This window comes from Rattus norvegicus, chromosome 10, assembly GCF_036323735.1.
Source record: "Rattus norvegicus strain BN/NHsdMcwi chromosome 10, GRCr8, whole genome shotgun sequence".
Lineage (NCBI taxonomy): Eukaryota > Metazoa > Chordata > Mammalia > Rodentia > Muridae > Rattus > Rattus norvegicus.
Genome location: NC_086028.1, coordinates 70,265,521 through 70,289,495, shown reverse-complemented (window position 1 = coordinate 70,289,495; position 23,975 = coordinate 70,265,521). Strand labels below are relative to the sequence as shown.

Below are 23,975 nucleotides of genomic sequence, written 5' to 3'. Positions count from 1 at the left end.
CATGTCTCAAAAAACAAAAACAAAACCAAAAACAAACAGACAGACAAACAAAGGACCCTAGAGCCCGAATGGACCACACAGAGGAGCAGGCATTGGGGGCGATGGGCATGATTTAAGGTTCTGGAAGCTGAGGTTAGGCTGGACCAAATTCAGAGCTTCAGAGAGGAGCAAGATTCCTAAAAAAACAGGATTTGAAGTAGGGTGTGGTGACACACCCTGTAACACAGACTCTTAACACAACTGACTCCATGATGGACATTCAATTCAGGCTTTAAAACTCAGAATGTAGACAGCACCACCTGCTAAAACTAGAACAAAGGCCTAATCTCTCAAAGCCCATCATTCTGGGTAAGTCTCTAATGTACTACCTAGCTTTCTAGCTTCTGTAGTTCTGCTTCTGCTAATGATTGCTAACTCAAGTATGTTAACAGATAAGGTTTTTGTACTCAAAAGCTCAACCTGAGAACAGCTCAATGCTACACTGGGATCCCAAACACTCAGTGTAGTCGCTAATGTAGACTTCCATTTGGCTTAACCCACGTCTGAGCAGTCTTCTCTGGTGAATAGTCTACACCTTTAATCACAGTACTTAGTTGGCAGAAACTGATAGATCTCTATGAATTCAAGGCAAGCCTAATCTACATACAAGTTCAAGACCAGCTGTGACTCTGTCTCAAGAAACTAATCAACCATGACTATGTCTGTAACTAAAGTCTATAACGGCCTTTGAGGCTAGTTATATCCCATCTTTTCTGACGCGTTAGCCTGGATCCCTTTAGCCTAGCCACTGATCTGCTCTATGGTCAGTCCACTCCCGCCATGGCTAGTAGTGGCATGAAGCACAAGAGAAGCTAGGGGCAATAGTTAAAGAACGCTCCTTTTCAGAGTCATGCAAATGCACGGCTTGACACTAAAATTCCAGTCTCGGGGCTGGGGATTTAGCTCAGTGGTAGAGCGCTTACCTAGGAAGCGCAAGGCCCTGGGTTCGGTCCCCAGCTCCGAAAAAAAAGAACCAAAAAAAAAAAAAAAAATTCCAGTCTCTTCCTTCAACCTCTCCCCATTCTGTTTTCACTTCAAGCCTAATGGTCCTAGGGAAGAGACCATTTTCTAACCACCCCTAGTGTAGAACTCACAGTTGAGATTCAATAAGCATTTGTCAGCGGCTCAACCTCAAGAAATGTCTTTTGGGCTGGGAGAAATAGCTTAGCGGTAAGGAGCGCTAGCTGCTGTTACAGAGTTTGCTTCCTAACATTCCCATTAGAAAGCTCCAGGGAATCTGACATCTTTTCTAGCCTCTTAGGGCAGAGGCATCCCTTACTCCGACACAGGCGCACACGTATACAAACAATTTTTTAAAAATGTCTTTGACTAGGCATGGTGGTGCACACTTGTGATGTCAGTGTTAGGGATGAAGAGACAAAAGAATCCTGAATTCCGTGGCCTGATCTAATCGTTGGAAAACCCCCTGACGCAGCTGCTCTAAATACATATCGACTGTATCGACACTCTATATGTGAGGCCTGGAACAGAGAACAGGATCAATCCATTGCTTCTGACTGCCAATAAGTGCGGAGCGCTGTGATTGGCCCTCGTTTTTGGTAAAAGGGTGAGCGCAGAGTCGTCTGGGAAGTCATGGCGTCGCTAAATAGTAAGACTGCGATCTGTGTGATCTGCTCGGAGAAGCCGAAATACCGCTGCCCAGCTTGCCGCGTGCCCTAGTGAGACAGAGCTTGTGGGGTTTGGGTACCGGGTTCGGAGGGAGACCCGGGTTGCGGGCGGGAGGCTCGCACTGCAGCCGGTGGTTGCGGGCCAGGGATGCGTGCTGCGGTCGCTCGTGCTGACCGAACCTTCTCTCTTGTTACAGCTGCTCGGTCGCCTGTTTCCAGAAGCACAAAGGTAAGATTCCGGATCACCGTCGCTTGCTCCTTCTTTGTACTGTGCAGGCCCCATGCCCCTTAGTCCCATGACGCAGGAACCCGAAGCAGAATTCCCGCCAGTTCAATGCCAGCCTGGCTACAGGCTGAGATCCTGTCTCAAAACAGCCCAAAGCAAGTCAACTGCTTTCTTGGGAAAGTCTTAGCTAATTTATTCGTCTTGACAACATTCTAGTGTAGCCCCTCACTATTGCAGAAGCTGCCTTGGCTGAGGTAAATTAACCAGCAATGGTTGTCTTTAAAATAGTGGTTGTTTATTGTTTACAATAGGAGAAGTTTTCTATTTCTGTGTGTGATATTTTGACACAGGTTCTTTTCCTTTCTTTTTTCTTTTGTTTGCTTTTCAATAAAGGATTTTCCTGCGCAGCGCTGGCCGTCCTGGAACTCGCTCTGTAAACCAGGCTGACCTCAAATTCATAGAGATCCGCCTGCCTCTGCCTCCCAAGTGCTGTTTTATTTTGTGCTGAGACAGAGTATTTCAAATTCACTATGTATCCTACACTACTCCCAGACTCACGATCCCCATGCCTCAGCTTCCCAAGTGCTGGGATTAAAGGTGTAAGCCACCACCGCCCAGCTGAGACAGGTTCAGGCTTATCTATCACGGTCATGCTTTCTCGTCCCCAAATGCTAGGATTATAGGACTACAGACATATGCCACCAGAACTGGCTAAAATAAATTCCTGACCTGTTGAGGAAAAAGAGCTGGAGCAGAAGAGATGGCTCGGCCGTTAAAATCTTCTTGTTGCTTTCCCAGAGGTTCTGAGTTTGGTTCTCAGCACCTGCCTACTAGGAGGCAGCCTGTAGGTCCAGTCCCAGGGGATCTGATACCCCTCCCCCTTCATGGGCTCTGACTCCCTCTTCTGGCCTTCGTTAGCACTGCATGCATGTAGGTAGTCTCTCTCCCTCTCACATTGTGCTGTTCCCCCCCCCCCTCCCCTCCACACCCCCCCTCCGTCCGGGGCACAGACCTATCCCTGCCAAGATGCTTTCGTTCTGCCTGCTAAAGCTCTCTCCTTTACGTCTCTGGGCTTCCTCAGGTAGACTTAAACCAGACTTTTCTCACTTTCTCTATGTTTTCCACGGTTATTAAACCCCTCTGACCTGGAAGTGATGACCGTCCTTCCCGTCTCTGTTCCTAGTGGCTCATGGTACATACATGCAGTGTGTGCAACTGTTGAGAAACTGTTGTGCTTATAGAAGTCACTGCCATTAATCCTGGGGAAGGGCCTGTGAAAGTGTGGGGGTGGGGCACAGCTCATAACCACTTCAGTTCACAAGCTCAGCTAGCTTCCTCACCCCTTCTGCCAGATTCAGAATTACTCGTGGTTCTCTCTGGCCGCTCGCTTGGTTTGACCTGTGTCTCCCTCTGCGTCTCTCTCTACCTAGGACACATTCAGGACACTGGGCTTGATGGGGGATCTGCAGCCTTGTTGGCTGGCATGGAGGGGTTGTGTTTGGGTATGCCTGACATTTATGTCTCTCTCAGAGCAGTGCAACTCTGAAGCACGTCCTGTTGAGAAAAGCCCAACAGTGGTTCCCGTAAGGACTGAGGAAAACAAAGGTGAGGTGGTTGGGTTGTTTTGTTATTGTTGTTTGTTTCTTGAGACAGAGTTTCTCCGTGTAGTCCTGGACATCATTCTATAGAGCAGGCTGGCCTTCCTCTCTGCCCCCTGAGTGCTGGGATTAAAGGCATGTACCACCTCTACCTAGCATGGTGGTGGATTTTAAACAAGCGACCTTGAAGGGATCTCAGCTATAAATGGGAAGGAAAGGAGAGGTGGTAAATGGGCAGGATACAGGAGGATGCCTTTTTGGGGAGCAGCAATTTCAGCAGCCCTAGTCTCAGGGTGGAGCACAAATTGTTGCAGGTGGTAGCATGAGCATCCTGAAGCATGGCCCTGGGGAGGGGGCCCTGGGGCCTGGGGTTAGTCTCACGTAGGAGGCTTCCTTTGAACTGGGTCACCTCCTTGCTGGAGTCTCCTCAGATTTAGAGCGGTAACAGGCTGTATTCCACTCATGTATTTCACGTACCCATGCTTTCATTTGTCCGTAATACCTCCTGGGTGTTGTGGATCTGCATCCCCTTTTGTGCCTCATAGAGGTTCTTAAGTGTCAAAAGAGCTGGGCCATGTGTCCTTTGAGGAACGCCTAGTATGGGCTTGGGCATATCTGCCTTTGCTGAAAGCGTGGGTATTATGCTTGTCAGGGTTTTATAGGGCCTAGTTTAGTCATAGCCCTGGATCGTGACGAGGGCAGGTAGTGTGCTATCTGCAAACCAGACTCCTTGCCTGCAGACCATAGGAAGCATGAAGCACCCGCATTCTGCCACCTTCCCTTTAGTTAGTTGTGAAACCAGAGAAGCAAGCTGTCCTTGTATTTGAACATGACTACTGGTGTGCCCTCACTGTGGCACTCCTGCACATACCTTGCCCACATGGTTGCCCTGGCTTTCTGAGGCCTGACATTGTGCTCTACACTCCTCAGGTGACGACTCCTCTATAGCTGATTTCCTCAACAGTGATGAGGAAGACGATAGAGTGTCTGTGCAGAGTTTAAAGAATCTAGGTAAGTCTTTGCTAGGCTTGTTAACTGTTTTTTTTTTTTTTTTTTAAAGATTTATTTTATTTATTATATATATAAGTACACTGTAGCTGTCTTCAGATACACCAGAAGGGGGCATCAGATCTCTTTACAGATGGTTGTGAGCCACCATGTGGTTGCTGGGAATTGAACTCATGACCTCTGGAAGAGCAGTCGGGTGCTCTTAACCGCTGAGCCATCTCTCCAGCCCGGCTTGTTAACTGTTAGCCATTTTGTTTGTGCTCTAAAGGCAGTGAAGCCTGGGAGAGTGGAGCATGGACCAAAATCTCATGCAACAGCCACCTTTGTGTGGCTCACTTTACCCTCAGTGGTAAGAAGAGTCACCCGACTAAAGTGTCCGATCACACAGACAAGCTGCACTTGGCAGAAACATGGTTTTCCATAGAGGCATATAAAGAAATGACAATAACCAGTTGTAATGAATGATGTAAACTATTGGCTACACCTGGGAGGGACATGAAAACATGTTCCAAGAAAAGAAGCCGTGTTATTGAAGAAACTGAGGTCACAAAAGTCTTGTTTCTTGAGAGTTTTCTCATAAATTCTGAAAATTCCCTTGATATGACTGTTCTTGGACAGTATTCTGACACCATTTTTTCCTTAGCATAGAATGTGGTTGGGTCTCAGTTGTTTCAGTAGGAAGCTCGAATATCAGGACTACTGAGGCAAGGCCTCTGCTTCTGGGTGATAGATTCTCTCTTAATTTTTATTTTTTTTTATTTTTGTGAGAGAGTCTTATTGTACAGTCCTGGCTGGCTTAGAACTCACTGTAAACCACACTGGCCTCGGACATGATGCCATCCTCCTGTCTCCATGACCTCATGCTGTTTCTATCTTGAAGAATTGCTATTGTGTACTGTGTGTGAGAGTGCGGTGAAGTTCTGAGGACAGCTTTTCAGGAGTCATTTCTGTCCTCTGACTCTGGGGTCTGGGGATCAAACTTGGTCCACCAGGCTTGCACAAGAAGATGTCCTTACCTGTTGAATCACCTCACTTGCGCATATATATATTTATTTATTATAGGTGAGTATATTGTAGCTGTCTTCAGACACACCAGAAGAGACCATCGGATCTCATTACAGATGGTTGTGAGCCACTCTGTGGTTACTGGAACTTGAACTCGGGACCTCTGGAAGAGTTGCCAGTGCTCTTAGTTTATCTTTAAAGATTTACTTTTAAATTCTGTGCACCTGAGTACAGGGACTGGTGGAGGCCAGAAGGGGTGTTGTGTTCCCTGGAGCTGAGGGGTTGTGGGCCCCTCAGCATGGATGTGGGAACTGACACAGGTCTTCCAAAAGAGCAGCGAGTGCATGTGACCACTGAGGCACCTCTCTGTCAGTGCATCCCGCCCCGTGGGCACATGGAGAAGTCAGGACAGCTCTGTCTCAGGGACGGGACTGGTCATCAAGGCTTGGCAGTAGCACCTTTACCTGCTGAGCCTTTGCCAGCTCTTCTTTTTATCCTTTTAAAATGGGATTTTTTTTTTCTTTTTTAAGGAGGTAAAGAGATTGCTTAATTGATAGTGCTTACAGTATAAGCTTTATGACTTGTCTTTAACCTGTAGCATCTCTATTTATTTAAAAACAAGGAAAAGAGCTAGGTGCTGTAATCCTAACATTAGGGAGGTAGCCACAGGAGGATCCCAGTACCTTGTCGGTAGTCAGTCTATCTAAATAGGTAAGAGACGCTGCAGTGTGTGTTCCCCGCACCCCGTACACACACACACTAAGGTGGAGTGGACTGTGTGGCATGAACCTTTATCTCAGCACTCCCAGCCGGGGCTACACACTGTGAGACCCTGTCTCAAAAAAAAAGTAGAGGACAGTTGCAATTGAGGAAGAAACACACTGTGGACCTCTGGCCTCCAGGTGTTACACAAATGGGATTTATTTATTTAAGATAGTCTCATCGTGTAGTTCTGGCTGGCTGGCTGGCTGGGAATGTGCTGTATAGACCAGGCTGGCCTCAAACTCTGAGAGATCTGCCTGCCTCTTCCTCTGCAGTGCTGGGATTTGGGGCTTGTTTCTAAGGCTACTATGCAATGTAGCATGCAGTCTTGTCTAGCCATGGGATTCTGGCAGCATATTGGTTTCAGAGCTCCCATTTTGCACATGCCAGATGTTATGTTGGGATCCTACTGGTTTGCAGGTTGGCATGATTCTGCTCTTCAAAATATAGTTCATTTTCTTTGCTTACCTTTCTCCTTTAGCCCCAGATTAGGAAGTTTTCTAGCTTCCCTTAGTACCTTAGATTTACTGGTATTTTAGTACTATAGTCACATTTGAGAACAGTTGATTTGCTGGCCTTACAGCAGTCTGTGGGACAGAGACCTGTATTCCTGTCTTCAATGTTCAGTTTACAGTGCAGTCATAAAAAAAGACTGGGTAATCACCAGAGGGGGTATGGTGTTCACCCACATTTTAATCGTGTGCACGAATGCTGATGCCACAGGAACCAGAGGAGTCGGACCGTCCTGGAGAATAGAGTTGTAGGCCAGTGCTTAACCGTTGAGCTATCTCGCCAGCTCAATCATGCAGAGTTTTGTAGCACTGCTGCTGTGGTCCTTGTAAGAATGCTGTGGAGTTGTCCTGGCCTTTGGGGTTGGGAGCTGAGGTGGGACACAGTGTCGGAAGAAGGCCAAAAGACTGATGGTCTCAGTCTCTGGCTTTGTAACTCTTAACTGTACTGATTGCTAGCAGCTGATGGCTTCTGGAGACTTAACACTCTTCTTATTCTATGGCTGAAGACTGCTGCAACTCTCTCTCTCTCTCTCTCTCTCTCTGCTTTCTCTACTTTACAAATCTGTGCTTTATTAAATGCTGGAGACTTAACTCTTTCTTACTGTTCTGTACTTAAGCGTTAAACTCTGGTGAATCCACACATGCATTTAGCGTCGGGTAATTAAGTGAAAGGATTTATTGCTAGAGCTCCTTTCTCTGGTGAGGAGCCTCTCACTGGCCAGGGTAGGCTCAGATTGTAGCTCTTTGAACCAGAGAGGAAAGGAGTCACTGTCACTCACAGACCACATACACTGGGCGAAGTGGAAAATGGCTACACCACCTTCCTTTATTGCTTTCAGCCTTTGTATAGCTTAAAAAGTTCTCTACGTAAGAAAGAATTACCTCATAGGTAAGATGTTAAAAGGGGAGTTTCAGAAGAATATCAGTAGTTCAAATATCAATCTTAGTAGTTCAAAGCAGTGTTTTGTCCGGTAAAGTTGTAAGTTCAAAGCAACAGTCTTTACATGGTCTTGCCTTATAGTACACACCGGTGGCTTCATTCTTGGACCTGAATGTTTTCCTTGAGAACAAATTTATCCCAAGTCTGTATCTCTTTTCAGTGTAATTATGAATGAAGGCTTATTGCATTTATTATTATTCAGCCTTTACTTACTACTAGGAGTGGGCACAATTTATTCTTGATTCTGACTTTATTACATCGTTCTAGAAAAACTAAAACCATCTTTTAAAACTTTATTCCTAAAGTTATTTGAATCAAATCAGAAATTCTATAAAATCATTAACTCATCTAAATAGCATTAATTTATGGAAGTTCATCTTCATGTTTATCTGCAGGAAGTGTGCTCAATAGGGTGGGCTGATGCCCAGGAACCCTTAGGCTATGTAATAGTGGCAGGAAAGGCACATCAGCTCCAAGAAGCAGTCCTGGGGTGAAGTCTCTTGGGGCTTTGATTCTCTGAGCTCATCCATCACAGACCATGCAAAGACAGTGGGTCATCTCTGGGAAAGTCACCATCTAGCTCACCTTTCCTAGATGGCTCCTCAGATAACTCTTATTGGTGCTAATCTCACAGGCCAGAGGAAGCATTGAGTGTCCCCTGTCATTCTCCACCTTACTCCTTTGAGGTGGAGTCTCAGTGAACCTGGCTCACACCTTGGCTAGGCTAGCAGTTTGCAGAACCCTGTGACCCACCTGTCTGTCTTGCTCAGTGCTGGAGTTATAGGTATGCACAGGACCACGCTTAGCCTTTAAGTGGGTGGAGGAATATGAACACTGGGCCTCATGCTTTGCACAGCAGGTACTCTTAACCATTGTATTTTCTCTCCAGCTCATCTCTTTTGTTCACATGTATATTGAAGTTTAATTTGTGATACAGTAATCTTTCTGATGTCCAAGGCAGCTTGATTCCAGAACCTGTTTCTCAAAAACGGCACAATGCATATAACTGATGCACTTTAAATCATCTAACTAGATTTGGATGCAAATACGTACATGTAGTTATGGTAAGGAAAAAAATTCACATTTGGTACAGATGATTTTAAAAGGGTTTTTTTATGGGGAGGGGTTGTTTTTTGAGACAGGGTTCCTCTATGTAGTTCTGACTGTCCTGGAACTCGATTTATAGATCAGGCTGGCCTTGAACTCAAAGATTAACCTGCCTCTGTCTCCTGAGTACTGAGATTAAAGGTGTGTATTAGGTTTTGATGCTGGTTGGTTGTACAATCTTAGGATATGGGGTGACAGCATAGTGGTGGAGATATAAACTCTTCATAGTTGATTACACTGGAAACACTTAGATTTCAGCCACTTGAACTTAAAGCTGGTATTGATCTTTAAGGTAAATCAGAAACTTTAAGAAGCTTACTGCTCAACCCGCACCTGAGGCAGCTGATGATTAGCCTTGATCAGGGCGACAACAAGGCGAAGCTGATGAAAGCCTGCATGCAGGAGCCCCTGTTCGTGGAGTTTGCAGACTGCTGTTTAAGAATTGTGGAACCATCCCAGAACAAAGATTCTTAAAACTGGATATGCTGTCTGCTCAAGCCGCCCGCCCACTGCTCCGAGGAGGAGGTTTTCAGGCTGTGGTAGCACGTGTGGGTCTTTTCTATCACAGCGCTCGCTGCAGAGCCTTTGTGAAGAGGAAACTTGCAGCCCGGAGAGATGGCTCAGCAGCTAAAGAGCGCTGATGCTTTTCCAGAGGACCCCAGCACCCACTTGACTACTTAACAACTGTAATTAGCTCCAGAGGATTGGACACCCTCTTCTGACCTCTGCAGGTACTGTATGCATGTGGTACACATCATATATACAGGGAAACTACATACATAAAGTACTTAGAGAGTTGGCTATTTATATTTAGATGGTGGGTCTAAATTTTATTTCTTGTACAGTTCAGAGTTACATCATAAATACCAAGTGTATCCATTTGAATCGAAAACTGATAGTGTTAAGAAATTTAAGGTGTGGTTCTCTTGACCCTGTATTGTTCATTGTCCTTGGTAACATTAAATAAATCAGTTTATTAAATATTATTCTTCCCTTAATGAATTATATGCAAGTTTTCCCCCAGCCAAAATTCTAGAGCCAATTTTAGGGTGACTTGGCCCTTTAAAGTGCTTGTGGATGGCCCAGTGTCCATCTTGCTGTAGTGACATTCTGGATGGACAGTTACATCTGATGAGTCTGAGCCTAAAGACAGTAAGCTGGGATGTTGTGGCCCTAATCCTGGCTTGGTACCCAGCACCCCCAGATCCTGCCAGTGCTGAGGCCATAGCCCTGGAGGGTGGCACTTTGGCCATGAAGCCCTGGCTTAGGCTGGAATCTGCTTGCACGTGCAGTTGGAGTCAGTTGGAGTTGCTGTGGGAATAGCTTGGCACTTGTGTGTGGGATCAGATGTCTTTGGCAAGGCAGCTGGCAGGAAAAGGGCTTGTGGAAACAAAGCAGTAAAGATCACTCAGGCAGGTGGGGGTAGAAGAGTCACACTTGGACTGGCCTGTGTCTTTCTAGCAGCAGAATCTGATTAAAGCCAGTAACATTAGAGGCTGAAGGGTCAGGGCAGATGTCAGCATACTGAAGTGGAGACTTCCTGCAGTGGAACTTTATTGAGCCCTAGGGAGAAAGAAGATGCATCCTATGAGTGGCAGGACTCAGATAAATATAGGAATAAAGTCTCACATCCATTCATTGTGAGACAGGAAATACTAGGAAGGCGTCTGTTACTATAAGGGTATTGGCTGTCATCTTGTGACTAGTTATACCTGGAAGATCAGAACACTTCTGTTTACCCCTTGTCAATTTCAGAGAGATAGTCTATACATATATAGCATCTTGTTGACTGCATTTCTTTCCTCTGGTCCCTTGTACTAGGCTAAGTATTAACCCAGGCTTACAGAGGAGAATATGGAAGTTCTGAGATGTGCCATCACCGAGGTTATCCAGGGAAGGGGCTGAGCTAAGGCCAGGCTGTGAGGGTCTGCTCTCAAGTGGAACAGACTCTACAACACAAAGGGCTGGGCCATACGTTGGCTGACAACCAGGAACCATGTGATAAAATCTAAGAAACTGCCAAATGCAGTTTCATTTGAGGTGACAAATTATAGCCACACTCAATTCTTACAAGTAGGACTAATTATGTTCTACGTAGGCTAACCATGGCACTCTCTAGTCTTTACACACCTACCCTGTAGGATGTTGCTTGTACCCACATGGTGGAGGACACATGGCTGTGTGACATACACACCTAACTGAGGAGCTCATATTGTGGGGCAGAGCCAAGCCTTCAAAGGCACACTGTTTGGAAGGGTTCTAGAACTGAAGGCTCTTAAGAGTCCAGGTCATTAGTTGAAACAATGGCAGTAATCCACACCTGTAGTTTTTGGCTTACCCAGCAGGGTTAGGAGCCCGGTGCTGCTCCAAGCTTTGTTCCCTGCCTTTCTCAACAGGTCTCCCATGACTATCCCAGAACGAGAACATACCTGGGGCAGTGCTCTGATGGATGTGATACCAGCCTGATCTTGTTGTGGTGTCTGGACTTTGTTGCTGGGGCCGCTTGCGGGAAGCCGAAGGCAGGCATGGGCTACCAGTTTCCTCTGAAAGCCACGCATGCCATCAGCTGAGTTGGCTAGCACCAGTCCCAGGGGCCAGAGGTGGATTATTGCTCCCAGGAACCTAGTGTGTGCTGGGGACAGCGAGGAACGCAGGGTACCGGGAGCCTGAGGCATGAGTTTTTCCTCCATACCATCCAGTTCTTTAGAGGCAAGACAGGCCATTCTGATCTTAAAGAGAAAACATCCCTTTTAGCTCTCTTTAAAAAAATAAAATAGCTGGGTATGGTGGTACACACCTTTAATTCCAGCACCCAGGAACAGGCATATCTCTCTGAGTTCTAGGCCAGCCTGTTCTACATTCCAGGCAGCCAGATGTATACAGAGAAACTCTGTTTTAAAAAGCAAAACAAAGGGCTGGAGAGATGGCTCATCGGTTAAGAGCACCCGACTGCTCTTCCAGAGGTCATGAGTTCAATTCCCAGCAACCACATGGTGGCTCAAATAAATAAATCTTTAAAAAAAAAAAAAAAAAAAAAAAAAAAGCAAAACAAAATAAAAGGTGACGTGTGTATGTAGTGTATGTGTTGGGTGTGAGCATGCTTGTGAAGGTCAGAAGGCAGCTTTTGGGCCTTTGTTGCCAACCGTGAGGGTCCCTGGGGTTGAACTCAGGTGGGATGGGCTTGGCAGCAAGCCCCTTTACCTGCTGAGCCATCGCACAGCCATCGCACTAGATCTTTCTAGCAGATAGAAAATCATCTTGACAAGGTAACTGGAGGCCTTTGGCTGCAATGCCCTGAACTAGACTGGCTGCACATGGCAGAACGTAAAGAAACCGCAGTCCTTTGACAGTTTGTTCCTGGAGCTGCACATGCCACTCAGCCAACCTCATGAAGAGGACGGACACAAGCTGAGAGGCTTTGTGGCCTAACAATACACCCACACCACAGCGGCAGACATTCCCTCTCGGCCTGTCAGAAGCCCAGTCTTCAAGTACTGCCCACCCTGGCCCCAGTCATACTCACTCTCCACTTATGCCATGCGTGCTTGATGACTGTGGCAGCTATGTGTAACCTTCTGATGTGTTTCCGAGTTAACCAGGACCGAAAAGCTAAGCAAACAGCAGACATCAAAACCATTAGAACTATTAGTTGCGTGGCCAGCACCAGAGGGAAGTATGAAATCTGTTCTTCTAGTGACACACTCTGTCAACACAAAAGTCGTTCCTGAGGGGCTGGAAAGATGGCTCTGTGGTTAAGAGCACTTACTGCTCTTGCAGAACACCCAGATTTGGTTCCCAGCACCCACATGGTGGTTCACACTCTCTTGACTCCAGTTCCAAGAGATCTGACTCTCACTTCTGGCCTCCAAGGGCAGCTGCATGCATAAGGTAACACAGTCTTACACGCACATATAGGCCCCCTACCCCCTGCCTCCTGACATGGGAGTAAATCTTTTTTTTTTTTTTTTTTCTTTTCTATTTTTCGGAGCTGGGGACCGAACCCAGGGCCTTGCGCTTGGTAGGCAAGCGCTCTACCACTGAGCTAAATCCCCAACCCTGGGAGTAAATCTTAAAAAATGCAACACTGTTCAGTCTTGCAGATACCCACACACTGAAGGGCCATCGGGAGCTCTCACTGCCAAGGGCCCATCTCAGGCTCAGTCCACAGCAGTGCCTAAGGAAGAGGAATCTGGGTTATCTGTGCCTTTACAACCTTTCGTTTGTGTAGATTTGTACCTCTGTGGTATAGCTCTTGCCTAGCATGACTGAAGCCCTGGGTTTGACTTGTGGCATTGCAAAAAAACAAATTCATATTGTTTTCTTGGAGACAAGGCCTCTACGTAGTCCAGGCTGGCACCAAACGAGATCTTCCTTCTCAGGCCCCCAGTGCTGGGCTCCCAGGTGTGGCACTATACTTGGCCTTTATGAGATAAGCCTGCCAGGATGGTTGGCCACACCGCCATGGACCAGCTCACCTACCTGCCTGAATGATCACGGCCGCCCGCCTCTGCTTCTCCTGCTTTTGGAGCCGGTGTCGCCTCCAGCCACACTGGATGCAGCGGGCACACTGCTCTAGCATCTGGGCACGCCCACATTCCAGAAGCTCTAGCTGAGAGAAGGGAATCTATTGAGGTGTGTGGCCTCTCCTCCTCCTCCTCCTCCTGAGGAGGGCCTACACTCAAAGCTGTACCTGTAATTCACCCCCCAGCCAGTTTACCATGGAGTCAGTCATGAAAATCTTTGTCCTGCCACAGTATAGTGGGATTTGTGCAGTCTTAGCTGGGTCACTGGGAGTGGTTGCTGTCTGAATTAAAGCTGGCAGAGCATGGAGAATGTCCTGTAGTAGAGGCTGCAGTGTGGCCTCCTTGGCACACAGAGGCTGCTCTGGGGGTAGGAGAAAGGCTTCATTAGTCCCTGCTTTCCTGTATGCTCCGAAGCCTGAAGAAATGGACTGTGCACTCCTAGAGCTCTTTAAGCCTCTTTCTTGCAGTTCTAGATCTAGTCGTTTCTTTCTTATCCCCTTTTTTTGTGAGTAGAGATAGCCCTTGTGTCCCCCAAAGTCCTGGCTGTTTGGGGGTGTTCTGAAGCCTCCTTGGGCAGCTGGCAAGGGGAGTTGGAAGCCTGCAGAAGGGAATCCCAGGCTCCTTGGCCACTCCCTCAGCCCCACCCCTTACCCCTTCCAGTCAGTCATGTGTAGAAAAGGGAGAACACACCCAGCTATGTGATAGTCCTCCCAGACTTGCAGGGCTGCCTCCTGTGTGGGAGGATTTACCTGAGGGCTCTGACCACAGTTAGCTGCCTAGAGCCTCTCTGGAGACAGAGGCCACCAAAGCAGATGCTGGAGACGAGAGATGAGAGACATCCACAAAATGGACCAGCGCCCAGAGGGGCTTGGAAGAGAGACAGGAGAGCAAACCATGGAGAGAGGAGAAAGAAAGGGAGAGAAGGGAACGTGACACAACTCCTAAGAGGAAGAGAACTCGCTGATGGGGCCCAGAAGAGTGTGGGTTGGGGAGCAGCTGTGGTTGGGCTGAGATCTGTCCTTGGGTCTGTCCCTCCACCTTTCCTTAACATTTCTACATTCCTAGAATGGACAGCTACACTGTCAGACAACTTCTCTCCCCAGCCTTACTCACTGCTACTGTGTGGAGTTGCTCACATCCTCTGGCTTATCTCATGCCTGAAGCTTCTGTCCAGATTATGTCATGTGCAGTGGTTGTCACGTGGTTAATCCAGTTTATCTCCTCTCGTGGGATTAGCCAAAATGCTCACCCATGTCCACCTCTCCCTGGCACCAGAGGAAGCTCTCTGCCTACACTGTTGTCAGCTAGGGTTTATTGCTCACATTATTCCAGCAACCATTAGTCTCTGAACCCTCCTCCCCAAGGATGCACAGGGAAGTCCTCCGTAACTTAGGGGTGAACAAATGATGAAAAGCAGGCCCCACTCACCAGAGGACCCTTTGGCAGGACACAGGCTCCTGAGGCCAGAGGATGTACGAGGTCGGAGTCTTGTTAGCAATTTATATCTTTCCATGAAGTTCTGGTGAGAGACCCTAGAAGCCAAAGCAGGCAAAAAGAGAATGACTTTGTCAGCCAGGTCCCTAGCTGGAACTCAAAGCCAGTGCTGCCCTGACGATCACACTGGATGAATGGAGGAGGGTGTGTTCTAGAGATGCCCAGGGTCACTCAGTGGGAAGCCTGCAGATACCATGTAAAATTGAGTTTGTGGCTGGCAAGACAAATAAAAATGCCGGTTGCCAAGCCTGACAACCTGAGTTCCATCCTGGAGACCCATCCGGTGGAAGAGGAATGGTCTTGCTAAGTGGTCCTCTGACTTCCATGTGGTGTGGTAGGCGTCCCTGGTGGCAGTGGGGTGCTCACACGCACTGAGGACAGACAACATGTGCCTGCACGGTTCTTGAAACACTCCAACTCGGGTCTCCCCAAGACTAACCCATTTTGCTAAACTGTCCTGATTCAACCATCTGCCCCAGAAAACAGCAAGTTCTCTCTACAGCCTGGAAGCTGAGGCCTCACACGAGTCTGAAGAACTGTCCAGTTCTCTTTACTGTCAACTATATCTCAGTTTGCCCCATTGCTCCCAGTTTTCACAGCTAATCCTGCTCCATGATATCAGCAACAGCCTCCTCACTCAACTTCCGTCTATCCTAACCCTGCACCCGCCCTCCAGTGAGCAGACAAGGATTCTCTGAGAATACAAGATACTGCCACTCCCTTCTCACACCAGCAGCTTCCAGTGCACTCAGAGCAACTGTGACGGGTCTCGAGCCTGCTCCATCTGGCCCCTGTTCGCTTACATCCTGCTCCTTCTCGGTGGCCCAGTCCCCTGGTACCTCACTATGGCTTTTCTCTGTTCTAAGTCTCCCTGGCGGGCCCTTTCCTTTTCTCTGGGCCTACACGGATAACCAGCCCGTGGATTCTCCCTGCATGCCAGCAACAAATTCTGTTTCTCAGCACTAGTTGTACTTACACTTGTGTGTAGGTGTGTTATCTGCGTTAAGTGTGTGCATGCCTGCACAGGTGAAGGCTTTAATTTGACAATGGAAGCCTTTCTCTCTAGCTCTCAATTTTTTTGAGAGAGAGTTTCTTATTGAGCCTGCAGCTCACTGACTGGTTGGTTACACTGGCTGGCCAGTAGACCCATGAAATTCTGTGTCCATCTCCCAGAACTGGGACTACAATGCTTATTGCCATACCTAGCTTAAATAACATGGACCGTGGAGACCCAGACTTCGGTCCCAGCAAGCTCTTTACCCATGAGCCATTTCCCCAGACCCTTTTAAAATTTGTTTACTGATTCTTTAAAAAATTGGCTTTGTAAATTAAAAACATTATATATATGAGAGTTTTGCCGGCGTATATGTCTGTGTAACATGTGCATGCCTGGTGACTGTGGAGGCCAGAGGAAGGATTCCGATGCCCTGGAACTGGAATTAATAGATGACTGTTAGCTGCTATGTGCATGCTGGGAATTGAACTCCAGTCTTTCTGGAGAGTAGCCAGTGCGCCAAACCCTAGACCCTTAAAAAAGATGTATTTATATTCTACTTAATTACATCTGTGTGGAGTGGGTGGGTGGGTGTGGGTCTGTACCTGTAAGTGCTGACACCCATGAAGCCCGAGGGGTCGTTGGAGCTGGACTCTCAGGCAGTGTGATCTGCCCTGTGTGGATGCTGGGAACCAAACTTGGGTCCTCTGTAAGAGTAGTTTGTACTCTGAACCTCAGAGTCATCGATCTCTCTAGCACCCACCCAGCCCTTTTGTTGATTTTTGAATCATTCTTACGTGATTCACTAGGGTCTCCCACTCTATCTCAGTCTGGCCTCAAACTCGCTATATAGCCCAGGCTTGCCTTAATGTTGATCTTCCTGTCTCGTTTGGAGTGCTGAGATCATAGGTGTGCACTACCGTGTCTGGCTCATACTTAATGTTCTTGTTTCCATGGGAGTGTAGTCCTACCAGGGCAGAGATTATAGAGTGACAGAGTAAATGTACAGGTGCTATCCCTTGCCTTCCAGGTAGACTGCCACACACCTGCCATCCGAACACCTGCCATCCACACACCTGCCATCCACACACCTGCCATCCACACACCTGCCATTCTCCTAATTCCCACCTCCCAGTCTGTCCCAAGTTCTGAGTGCCACCAGGCTTTGGTCCTACAGCAATGTGGCTTACTTACCGGATGGGAAAGCCAGCAGCACTGATGTGGATGGTCTCCACAAGACCACAGGCCTCTAACTGGTTCAGGACCTATATGGGTGGGGAGAGAAAGCAAGTACGGGCCAGGAACGTCATTTCTTCTGCCTCTCTCGTCCTGACCTTTACCGACAGGCAGAATTGGCTGATGGAGATATCTGTCTCTGTGGGAATCATGAGAAACCGAGAGGGCCTGATAATCTCTGCTAAATAGGTCCTGGTGAAGCTGCAAAGGTCCTGTCTGGTACCTGGCTCTTCCTATAGCTAAGGCTCACAAAAACAGACGCAGGCCTGGTTCTGTCTCTCACATCCGCAGGACTGACACCGCTTCACAATACAGAACTGCCTGTTCTCTTCCTGCATCAGAGTTGCTCGAGCAAAAACGGTTGTGTTTGATTTGAACCCAAACTTCACCAAGTCATCTTTGGCTACACAGGCACATTTAGCAGGTGACTGTGGGACATTCTTCAGTGCTGTCCAGAACTCACATATCATCTATTATTCTCTCAGAACCTGAAATCCTGAGGAATGATTTAATGTAAACTGGAAAATGAGACTGACAGTCCAGAGATAGCCATACTTCATGGACTGTGCAGATATTGAACAAATCAGAAAACACCATTACCTTGAGCAGTTTCAAGTCTCTTGTCAGGGATGGGCTAGGTGAGCAGGGAGCCAGATACTCTAGCATCCCCGTGTGCCACCTTGGTCAGACTTTGGTGGAGTGTACAGACCATACAGCCACTGGTGACTACCCTGTCAGAGCAGGGAAATAAGCCCGTCCTTAATGTGAGGCCCAGCCTAAGAGACTGCCGGTGAGCATCCCATCTGGAGATGCTCTCCTCGTTATTCTTGGTGAGAGGTAGCGGTAGCTCAGGGTTAGTTACCTCTTCCTGGAGGAAAGTCTGCGGCTGACTCTGGCTGTTGGGCTTGATGCAGCGAATGTAGTGGGGGGTTGTTTTATGCAGGACCTGCAGGAGCTGTTCCAGTGAGGCCTGAAGACACAAGAATCTGGGGTTAGGACTGGGGCAGCTCAAGGTCCTAAGCTAGATGCTAGTTAGTGATGGTGTTGTATCTTTGGAGGCCCTCCCAGCCTTGAGATCAGGCTCACATATACCCTGGTGATGACTGGAAGTTTTTAAAGAATGTGTGCAAAGCACCCTTACTTCACACCCTTTATTTATCAAGGATGCTTCTGGACCAGTGACTCTTACTGACTTAGCCTCTGGTCTGGGGCTTTCCCTGTCCTCTCTTCCCCAGGATCATTTTCCTACAGAACAGCTTCACACCACCCCTGCTGTTCCATTATTAAGCCTGCTCCATGTGCCAACTGGATGTGACTCAGACATCGCTTAGCTCAGCCTAATGACACACAGGCTGTGTGGGAGCTCTTGGTAGTGTCTGAGGCTCTGGCTGTAGCACGCTCATCAGACAGTAAACTTGGTAGTATAGTGGGGGCTAGCATTTGAACAGAAGAAATGAAAAAAGGGACAGGGTAGGTGAAAACACTGTTGAAGGGCAGTGGTCAGGAAACCCCAGGAAGGTGAGCAGCTTGAACAAGTTTCACATGTTATCACATGACCACATAAACCAAGGGATGTGGTAGTTTGGTCTAGCCAAGCACAGGGTTTAAACAGGGCAGTCACAGCTCCATATAGTGTTACTCTCCTATGATTACCCCATCAGCAGAGGCTGAGAGTCGCCACATTAGACCTTATCCTTACACCCGGTGATGTCTTGTCTGTTCCCTGTCTTTTACACTGAAGCATAAACTTGATGAGACAGGGACCATTTCTGCATCGCACATCACTGCTCCCCAGTAAACAGCCCCAGTCTGAGGAACACTCAGTAGACCATTGTATGGAGCACTTCATGTCAGCACCACTAGACCCACCTTGAACTTGGACACCACAGTCAATGCAGGAGCCCTGCTCTGGCCAGACAGCTCCTCCTGGGTCTTCTCTTCAGGGTTAGCAGGAAACAGCATCATGAGCAGGGGGTCTTGGGATTGCTGCAGGAGCCCAGTCAGCTCAGGGGGAACAGGGTCCTATTGGGAAGGGCAAGGGTGGCAGAGAGGTGAGCTGCTTCCTAGTGCTGGCTACCCGTCCCCAAGTACTGGGCTTCCTGGGAGGGCAGGCTAGAATCCCAAGAAGACTGGGCCTGCTGGCCAAGAAGACATGGACAGCATGGACCACTTCACGGCAGGTCAGGATGGATTAGCAAAGATCTTAGGCAGGGCTCAAGAGACGAGCCTGGATTTTGAGGAGAGGACACTGAGGAGAAAGAGGATGCCCTATAGGAACTACTTTGTACATGCAGCAGTGACTCAGCTTTCTTACCCAGGAGCTATATATATGCTGTGGCCCAGGCTTACCTTGTTCTTTTCCACTAGGCCCGCTGTGCAGTACCGTACAGGTCCTGCGAAATGCATCACCACAAAGCTGGGCTCCCGGCTGAGCTTGTTATGGCCCAGGCAGGGCCTGCCTGCCAGCGTGCTCTCAATGCGTGTCTGTAGTTGTGCTGCACTGCTCGGACGGTTAAGGCGGCATTCCTATAGGATGGGAGTGGGCAAGCATCACAATGATGAGGTCTTCCCACACCTTCAGCATCCTTGGTGTCTGGACCCATGGTAGCAGAGTTGTAACACAAGCATTATAGCAACTCCAGGGAAAGCACAGGGATTAGCACAATAATTTGTAGATGGGGGAGAGAGATGGACAAAAGAGCACACAAAATAATCACCAAGGCACCAGAAAAGCCAAGAGTCTAACTCTGTTGCTTGGCTCACTGGCTTAACCTCCTTACCTCATTTATGAGGGAACAGATGCTGATGGGGCTCCCTTCGAGGAGATCTAAACAGGTCTGGTTGTCCTGGTAGTTGACAAATGACCACTCCAGGCCCTCAACTTCATATTCCTCCTAGGAGCAGGGATGAGAGAAAGCAAGTTCCAGTATAGCATTAAGGATATATACAAGAGTATATTAAAACACCTCCTTACATACAGTTGTTATTTATCAATAAAACAAGGAACAAAGGTGCCTCCAGGATGACTTGCCTTGACCTATTCCTCACCTGCTGGGCCCTGAGGTAGTGAGCCACGAAGTGCTGCTGTAGCTTCTCATTGGCATAATTGATGCACAACTGTTCCAGACTGTTGTCAGGAAATGACTCAAACCCGTACACATCTAGCAGACCTGGGAAGAGAGGAGAGAGCCATGGGGCTACCACATGGTGGCTGGCCCCTTGCTGAGGCCTCAGTCTTGGGATGAGGTTGGGTGATGACAATCAGCTACTCCCACAAGCCACTTATGTAGGTCCCAGGACTTCTTCCCTCCCCCATACCACATCAGAGCGAGTAGAAAGCCAAAAATCTGAATGAAGGGCAGCCAGGCATTAGCCCACTTTCAAATCTAAATCCCCACAGGCTTTCCCTTGTGGATACAAGTCCTGTTTTTTGTGTGATACTGGGGATGTTCTCTGTATCAACCTTGTTCAGAGGACCTTATCTCAGCAGCCTAGCTGATGCCCACCTCTTTAAGCAAACTGTGTTGGCTTTAATTTCTCCCTATTTGACTCATCCAACCCAAAATTACAATACTGCCCTCAACTGTGTCTGACTACCTTCCTGGGACTGGAGCTAAGTATCTAGGAGAAAAAGGACCATTAGGGATAAGACATAAACTGGTCTGAGAGCCACGGACATGTCATATGTGGGCAATCAAACAGAAATATCACCAAACTCCTGGATGGACAGATGGAAGGACGGACGGACAGACGGATGGATGGATGGATGGATGGATGGATGGATGGATGGGGACAGTAGTAGAGAGAGGAAAGGGGCTGCTCACAGGTACCCAAGTGACCCAGGACCCTTCCTCCACCCAGGGTCCATCTGCTTATTTTCTGGAGTGTTTCCGGCAGGGTAAGCCCTGTTACCTATGAAGGCAGTCCATGAGCTGAAGTCTGCACAGATGCTGCTGTTGATCACAGATACCAGCCAGTCGAATAGCCTGTTGATGGGAAAGCATAGGATGTGGTGAAATTGCCCTTCCAGGGGGTACCACATGCTAAAAGGCCCTGAGTTCTGAACATGCCAGACCAAAGGCTAAGTCCTCTTGTTTCTGGCTTGTGCAATTTTGACCTACTGCAGAGGCAGGCTCTGGGCATTTACATTTCCAGGTATACACAGATCTAATCTGTCAGGCAGGGTGTAGGTCTGCATCAGTCATGTGACCCACTGCCACCTAAGGCCCTGCCTAGAAGATGTAGGCAAGTCCCAGTTGTGTTTGTAAGAAGCTGAGTACACTGAATGGCCCCAGAACATGCTTACAGAGCTGCCACATTCTTCTCAAGCCTGCACAAGGGGGCCAAATCACAATAATAATGGCACACCCTACTCTGAAATTGTTGCTGGCCCCGAGAAAATGAGACCGCTCTACAAGGTGATACCAAGCACAGGACTGTTCAACAGACCCCTTTCCTACACATTGCCTTCCCCATTTTCCCCATTTTGGAAACAGGGCCTACATATAGACTCTAGTATAGAACTAGCAACCTCTACTTCAGCCTAAAATGTGCTGGGTTTAGAGGTGGCTGCTATGCCTTAGTTTCTCTTAAGGCATACTTAAGTAATCTCTCTCTTTTTTTAAAAAAATATTTATTTATTTATTATGTATACATAATACAGCTTTCTATCTGCATGTGTGCCTGCAGGCCAGAAGATGACCCCAGATCTCATTATAGATGTTTGTGAGCTACCATGTGGTTGCTGGGAATTGAACTCAGGACCTCTGGAAGAACAGTCAGTGCTCTTAACCGCTGAGCCATCTCTCCAGCCCGTGTAAAATGCTCTTTAGCTAGAAGCTTGTTCTAAATTTCCATTGTGTAGCTTTAGAGTTACTTAAAAATCCTTTGGCTGCTGGGTGTAGTTGCACTCACCTTTAATTACAGCACTGACAGTGAGGTCCAGGCCAGCCAGAGTTACACAGTGAGACCCTGTCTTAAAATAACCCAAAATACAAAACCCCCACAACTTCTGACCTAAAACCTGCTTTGAGGCAGAAGTACCTGTCTCTAGTTGGCATGGGCTTAGAAGACCTTAGATTCCTGGCTCTGAACAGGGTTGTCCAAGATCTCACATACCTATATAAACACCGGCTGTCATAATCTCAGGGGAGCCTGAGCTCCTGAGAGCCTTTACAGGGTACTCTGAGGGTTCTCAGAACTCAAGATGACACAGTATTTGACCACATGGTCAGAGGACGGAGGTGCCTATGTCATGTCCCAAGAAAGGTGAGGACCACCTTCCCTGCTGCACTGGGCTCCAGCTTCTTATATGGGGCACTGACTGGGAACTGAGCTTCTGGCTCCACTACCATCTCTCTAACTGCCCGGATGAAGGGTACGGTGACAGAGGAGCCCATCTACTACTCAGCAGTCTGAGCTTGGACCTGTAAAGGTGGAGATCGCCTTTGGAGCAGCTTCTCCATTCAGTACAGGCAGAGCCCAAGGCAGTGTTAGGGCAAACGTGGAAGCCGTGCCCTGCATCTCCTGGGAGCCCAGCAACTGGTCTGTGTCCTCCAGCCTCCTCCACTTTGGACCTATATCTACTGCCTGACAATGTGTGGTCCAATCCCAGACAGGCTAAGAAGCTATGGGGAAGTGAAGGCCCAGAGTAAATCACTCACCGTGCATAGATCAGTTTGGCCAGACAGTCTCTGCGTGTGTCACACTCAGCTCTGGAGCAGGGCTTCTGGAACACCTGCTGCTGCTTGCCTGCCTTGATGGTTCGAATCTGCATGCTCTCCAGCAGCATGTTGTCTGGGAGCTGCAGCAGCAAGGCTGAGGTCCTGACAGAGCCTGGGAGAGGAGAGTCCTCCTTAGGCAAACACCCTCACTGGAACCGAGTGGACGGACGGAGGAAACACAGGTTCTGATGGATGAAGAGGCTTGCCCAAGGCCTCCTTATGTGGCAGAGGCAGGACTTGAAGTCACAGTGTTACAGTTGGACAAATCACTTTCCAAGCCACCTGACTCTGATTGTTAGAGACAACACTGTTGGCTTCATCAGAGGCTCAGGATAAAATTATCCATGGTGGGCCCTACAGCAGACGGTTTAATCAAGGGTTTAATCACCCTTTAATTTCCCACTGCAGTCCACTAACACTAGTCATTCCTGCCAGGTGCATTTCCCATCCTCTTCTCTCACCCTTGGTACCATCCATCAGTTGGCAGGGCTGGGCTTCATCCTCTGAGTCAACGAAGTGGACATTGCCAAGGTGCAGTAGTCCAGCTAGGACCTGAAGGGCGGAAAGGACAGTCAGGAAGCGGGGGCTTGACCTGATCAAGAAGGTGAGTCCTTATGCTGATATCACAACAGAAGGGAGCTCCCGATGACTGCCCCTTCTATTTCTGTCAGACATGATTTTGTATGGTTGAGATCCCACACAATCTCATCAGCATTCTGTGAGGACATACCATGAGGGTGCCCATAACAGAGTTAGGAGGTTAATGTCAGCCTAGGAGAGAGGTGAGATTAGCAGACGTCTAGGCAGCAGGACTTCAGAGAACTTCCAGAGCAACCAGCAGGGCCTGCCTCCATCCATCCTCTGTCCCACTGCTTGCTCTTCAGAACAGTCCGCACAGGAGTACTGCTTCTGTTAGTTACTGGCCGAGGCATTTCTGCCTGATGGGGCTTAGCCATGGTTTCCTGGGCCCTTCCTCAGCATTGCTGGGCTGTGATAGTCCAGCCTAGAGGAGGAGCTGACATCCTGGTGTTGGCTGTAGGTGCCACCCTTCTGCCTGTGCCTTCAGTGACCTATACAGGCAACTTCCAAGAAGATGGCAAGGAGAACCCTTGGAAGAACCAGTAACCTTGGAACCCCTGGACCTCATACTAAGAGAACAGAGCCTCTCCTGCCATTGCTG

General features: G+C 48.2%; 2 protein-coding genes across 17 annotated transcripts in view; one reads left to right on the top strand and one right to left on the bottom strand.

Moving 5' to 3' along the window:
• Positions 1-1,568: 1,568 nt before the first annotated feature.
• Positions 1,569-23,975, top strand: part of Znhit3 (zinc finger, HIT-type containing 3) — a 41,179-nt gene continuing 18,772 nt past the window's right edge. The window contains exons 1-6 of one of the 5 annotated variants that reach the window (XR_010055229.1): positions 1,582-1,718; positions 1,865-1,896; positions 3,424-3,498; positions 4,422-4,502; positions 9,118-9,556; positions 11,222-11,884. Coding sequence is in view for 3 of the 5 variants with exons in the window: in NM_001398850.1 (NP_001385779.1) it covers positions 1,633-1,718; positions 1,865-1,896; positions 3,424-3,498; positions 4,422-4,502; positions 9,118-9,299 (456 nt within the window). In the remaining 2 variants the exon portion in view is untranslated. Of the gene's footprint in view, positions 1,719-1,864; positions 1,897-3,423; positions 3,499-4,421; positions 4,503-9,117; positions 9,812-11,221; positions 11,885-15,432; positions 16,194-23,975 lie in introns of those variants that run through there. The other 4 variants (XM_039087654.2, XR_010055228.1, NM_001398850.1 and 1 more) reach the window with 4 other exon arrangements.
• Positions 9,629-23,975, bottom strand: part of Myo19 (myosin XIX) — a 29,368-nt gene continuing 15,021 nt past the window's right edge. Inside the window, exons 12-26 of one of the 12 annotated variants that reach the window (NM_001163736.1) lie at positions 23,257-23,347; positions 22,736-22,907; positions 20,985-21,058; positions 20,121-20,242; positions 19,853-19,966; positions 19,422-19,598; positions 18,942-19,094; positions 17,935-18,042; positions 17,031-17,101; positions 14,777-14,880; positions 13,543-13,709; positions 13,305-13,434; positions 12,349-12,434; positions 11,255-11,554; positions 9,629-10,388 (exon numbers count right to left, since the gene is read on the bottom strand). In NM_001163736.1, the coding sequence (NP_001157208.1) occupies positions 10,257-10,388; positions 11,255-11,554; positions 12,349-12,434; positions 13,305-13,434; positions 13,543-13,709; positions 14,777-14,880; positions 17,031-17,101; positions 17,935-18,042; positions 18,942-19,094; positions 19,422-19,598; positions 19,853-19,966; positions 20,121-20,242; positions 20,985-21,058; positions 22,736-22,907; positions 23,257-23,347 (2,001 nt within the window). In that variant the 3' untranslated portion in view covers positions 9,629-10,256. Of the gene's footprint in view, positions 10,389-11,254; positions 11,555-12,348; positions 12,435-12,933; positions 13,435-13,542; positions 13,710-14,097; positions 14,216-14,776; positions 14,881-15,308; positions 16,804-17,030; positions 17,102-17,934; positions 18,043-18,941; positions 19,095-19,421; positions 19,599-19,852; positions 19,967-20,120; positions 20,243-20,984; positions 21,059-22,735; positions 22,908-23,256; positions 23,348-23,975 lie in introns of those variants that run through there. The other 11 variants (XM_063269649.1, XR_005489919.1, XR_010055226.1 and 8 more) reach the window with 11 other exon arrangements.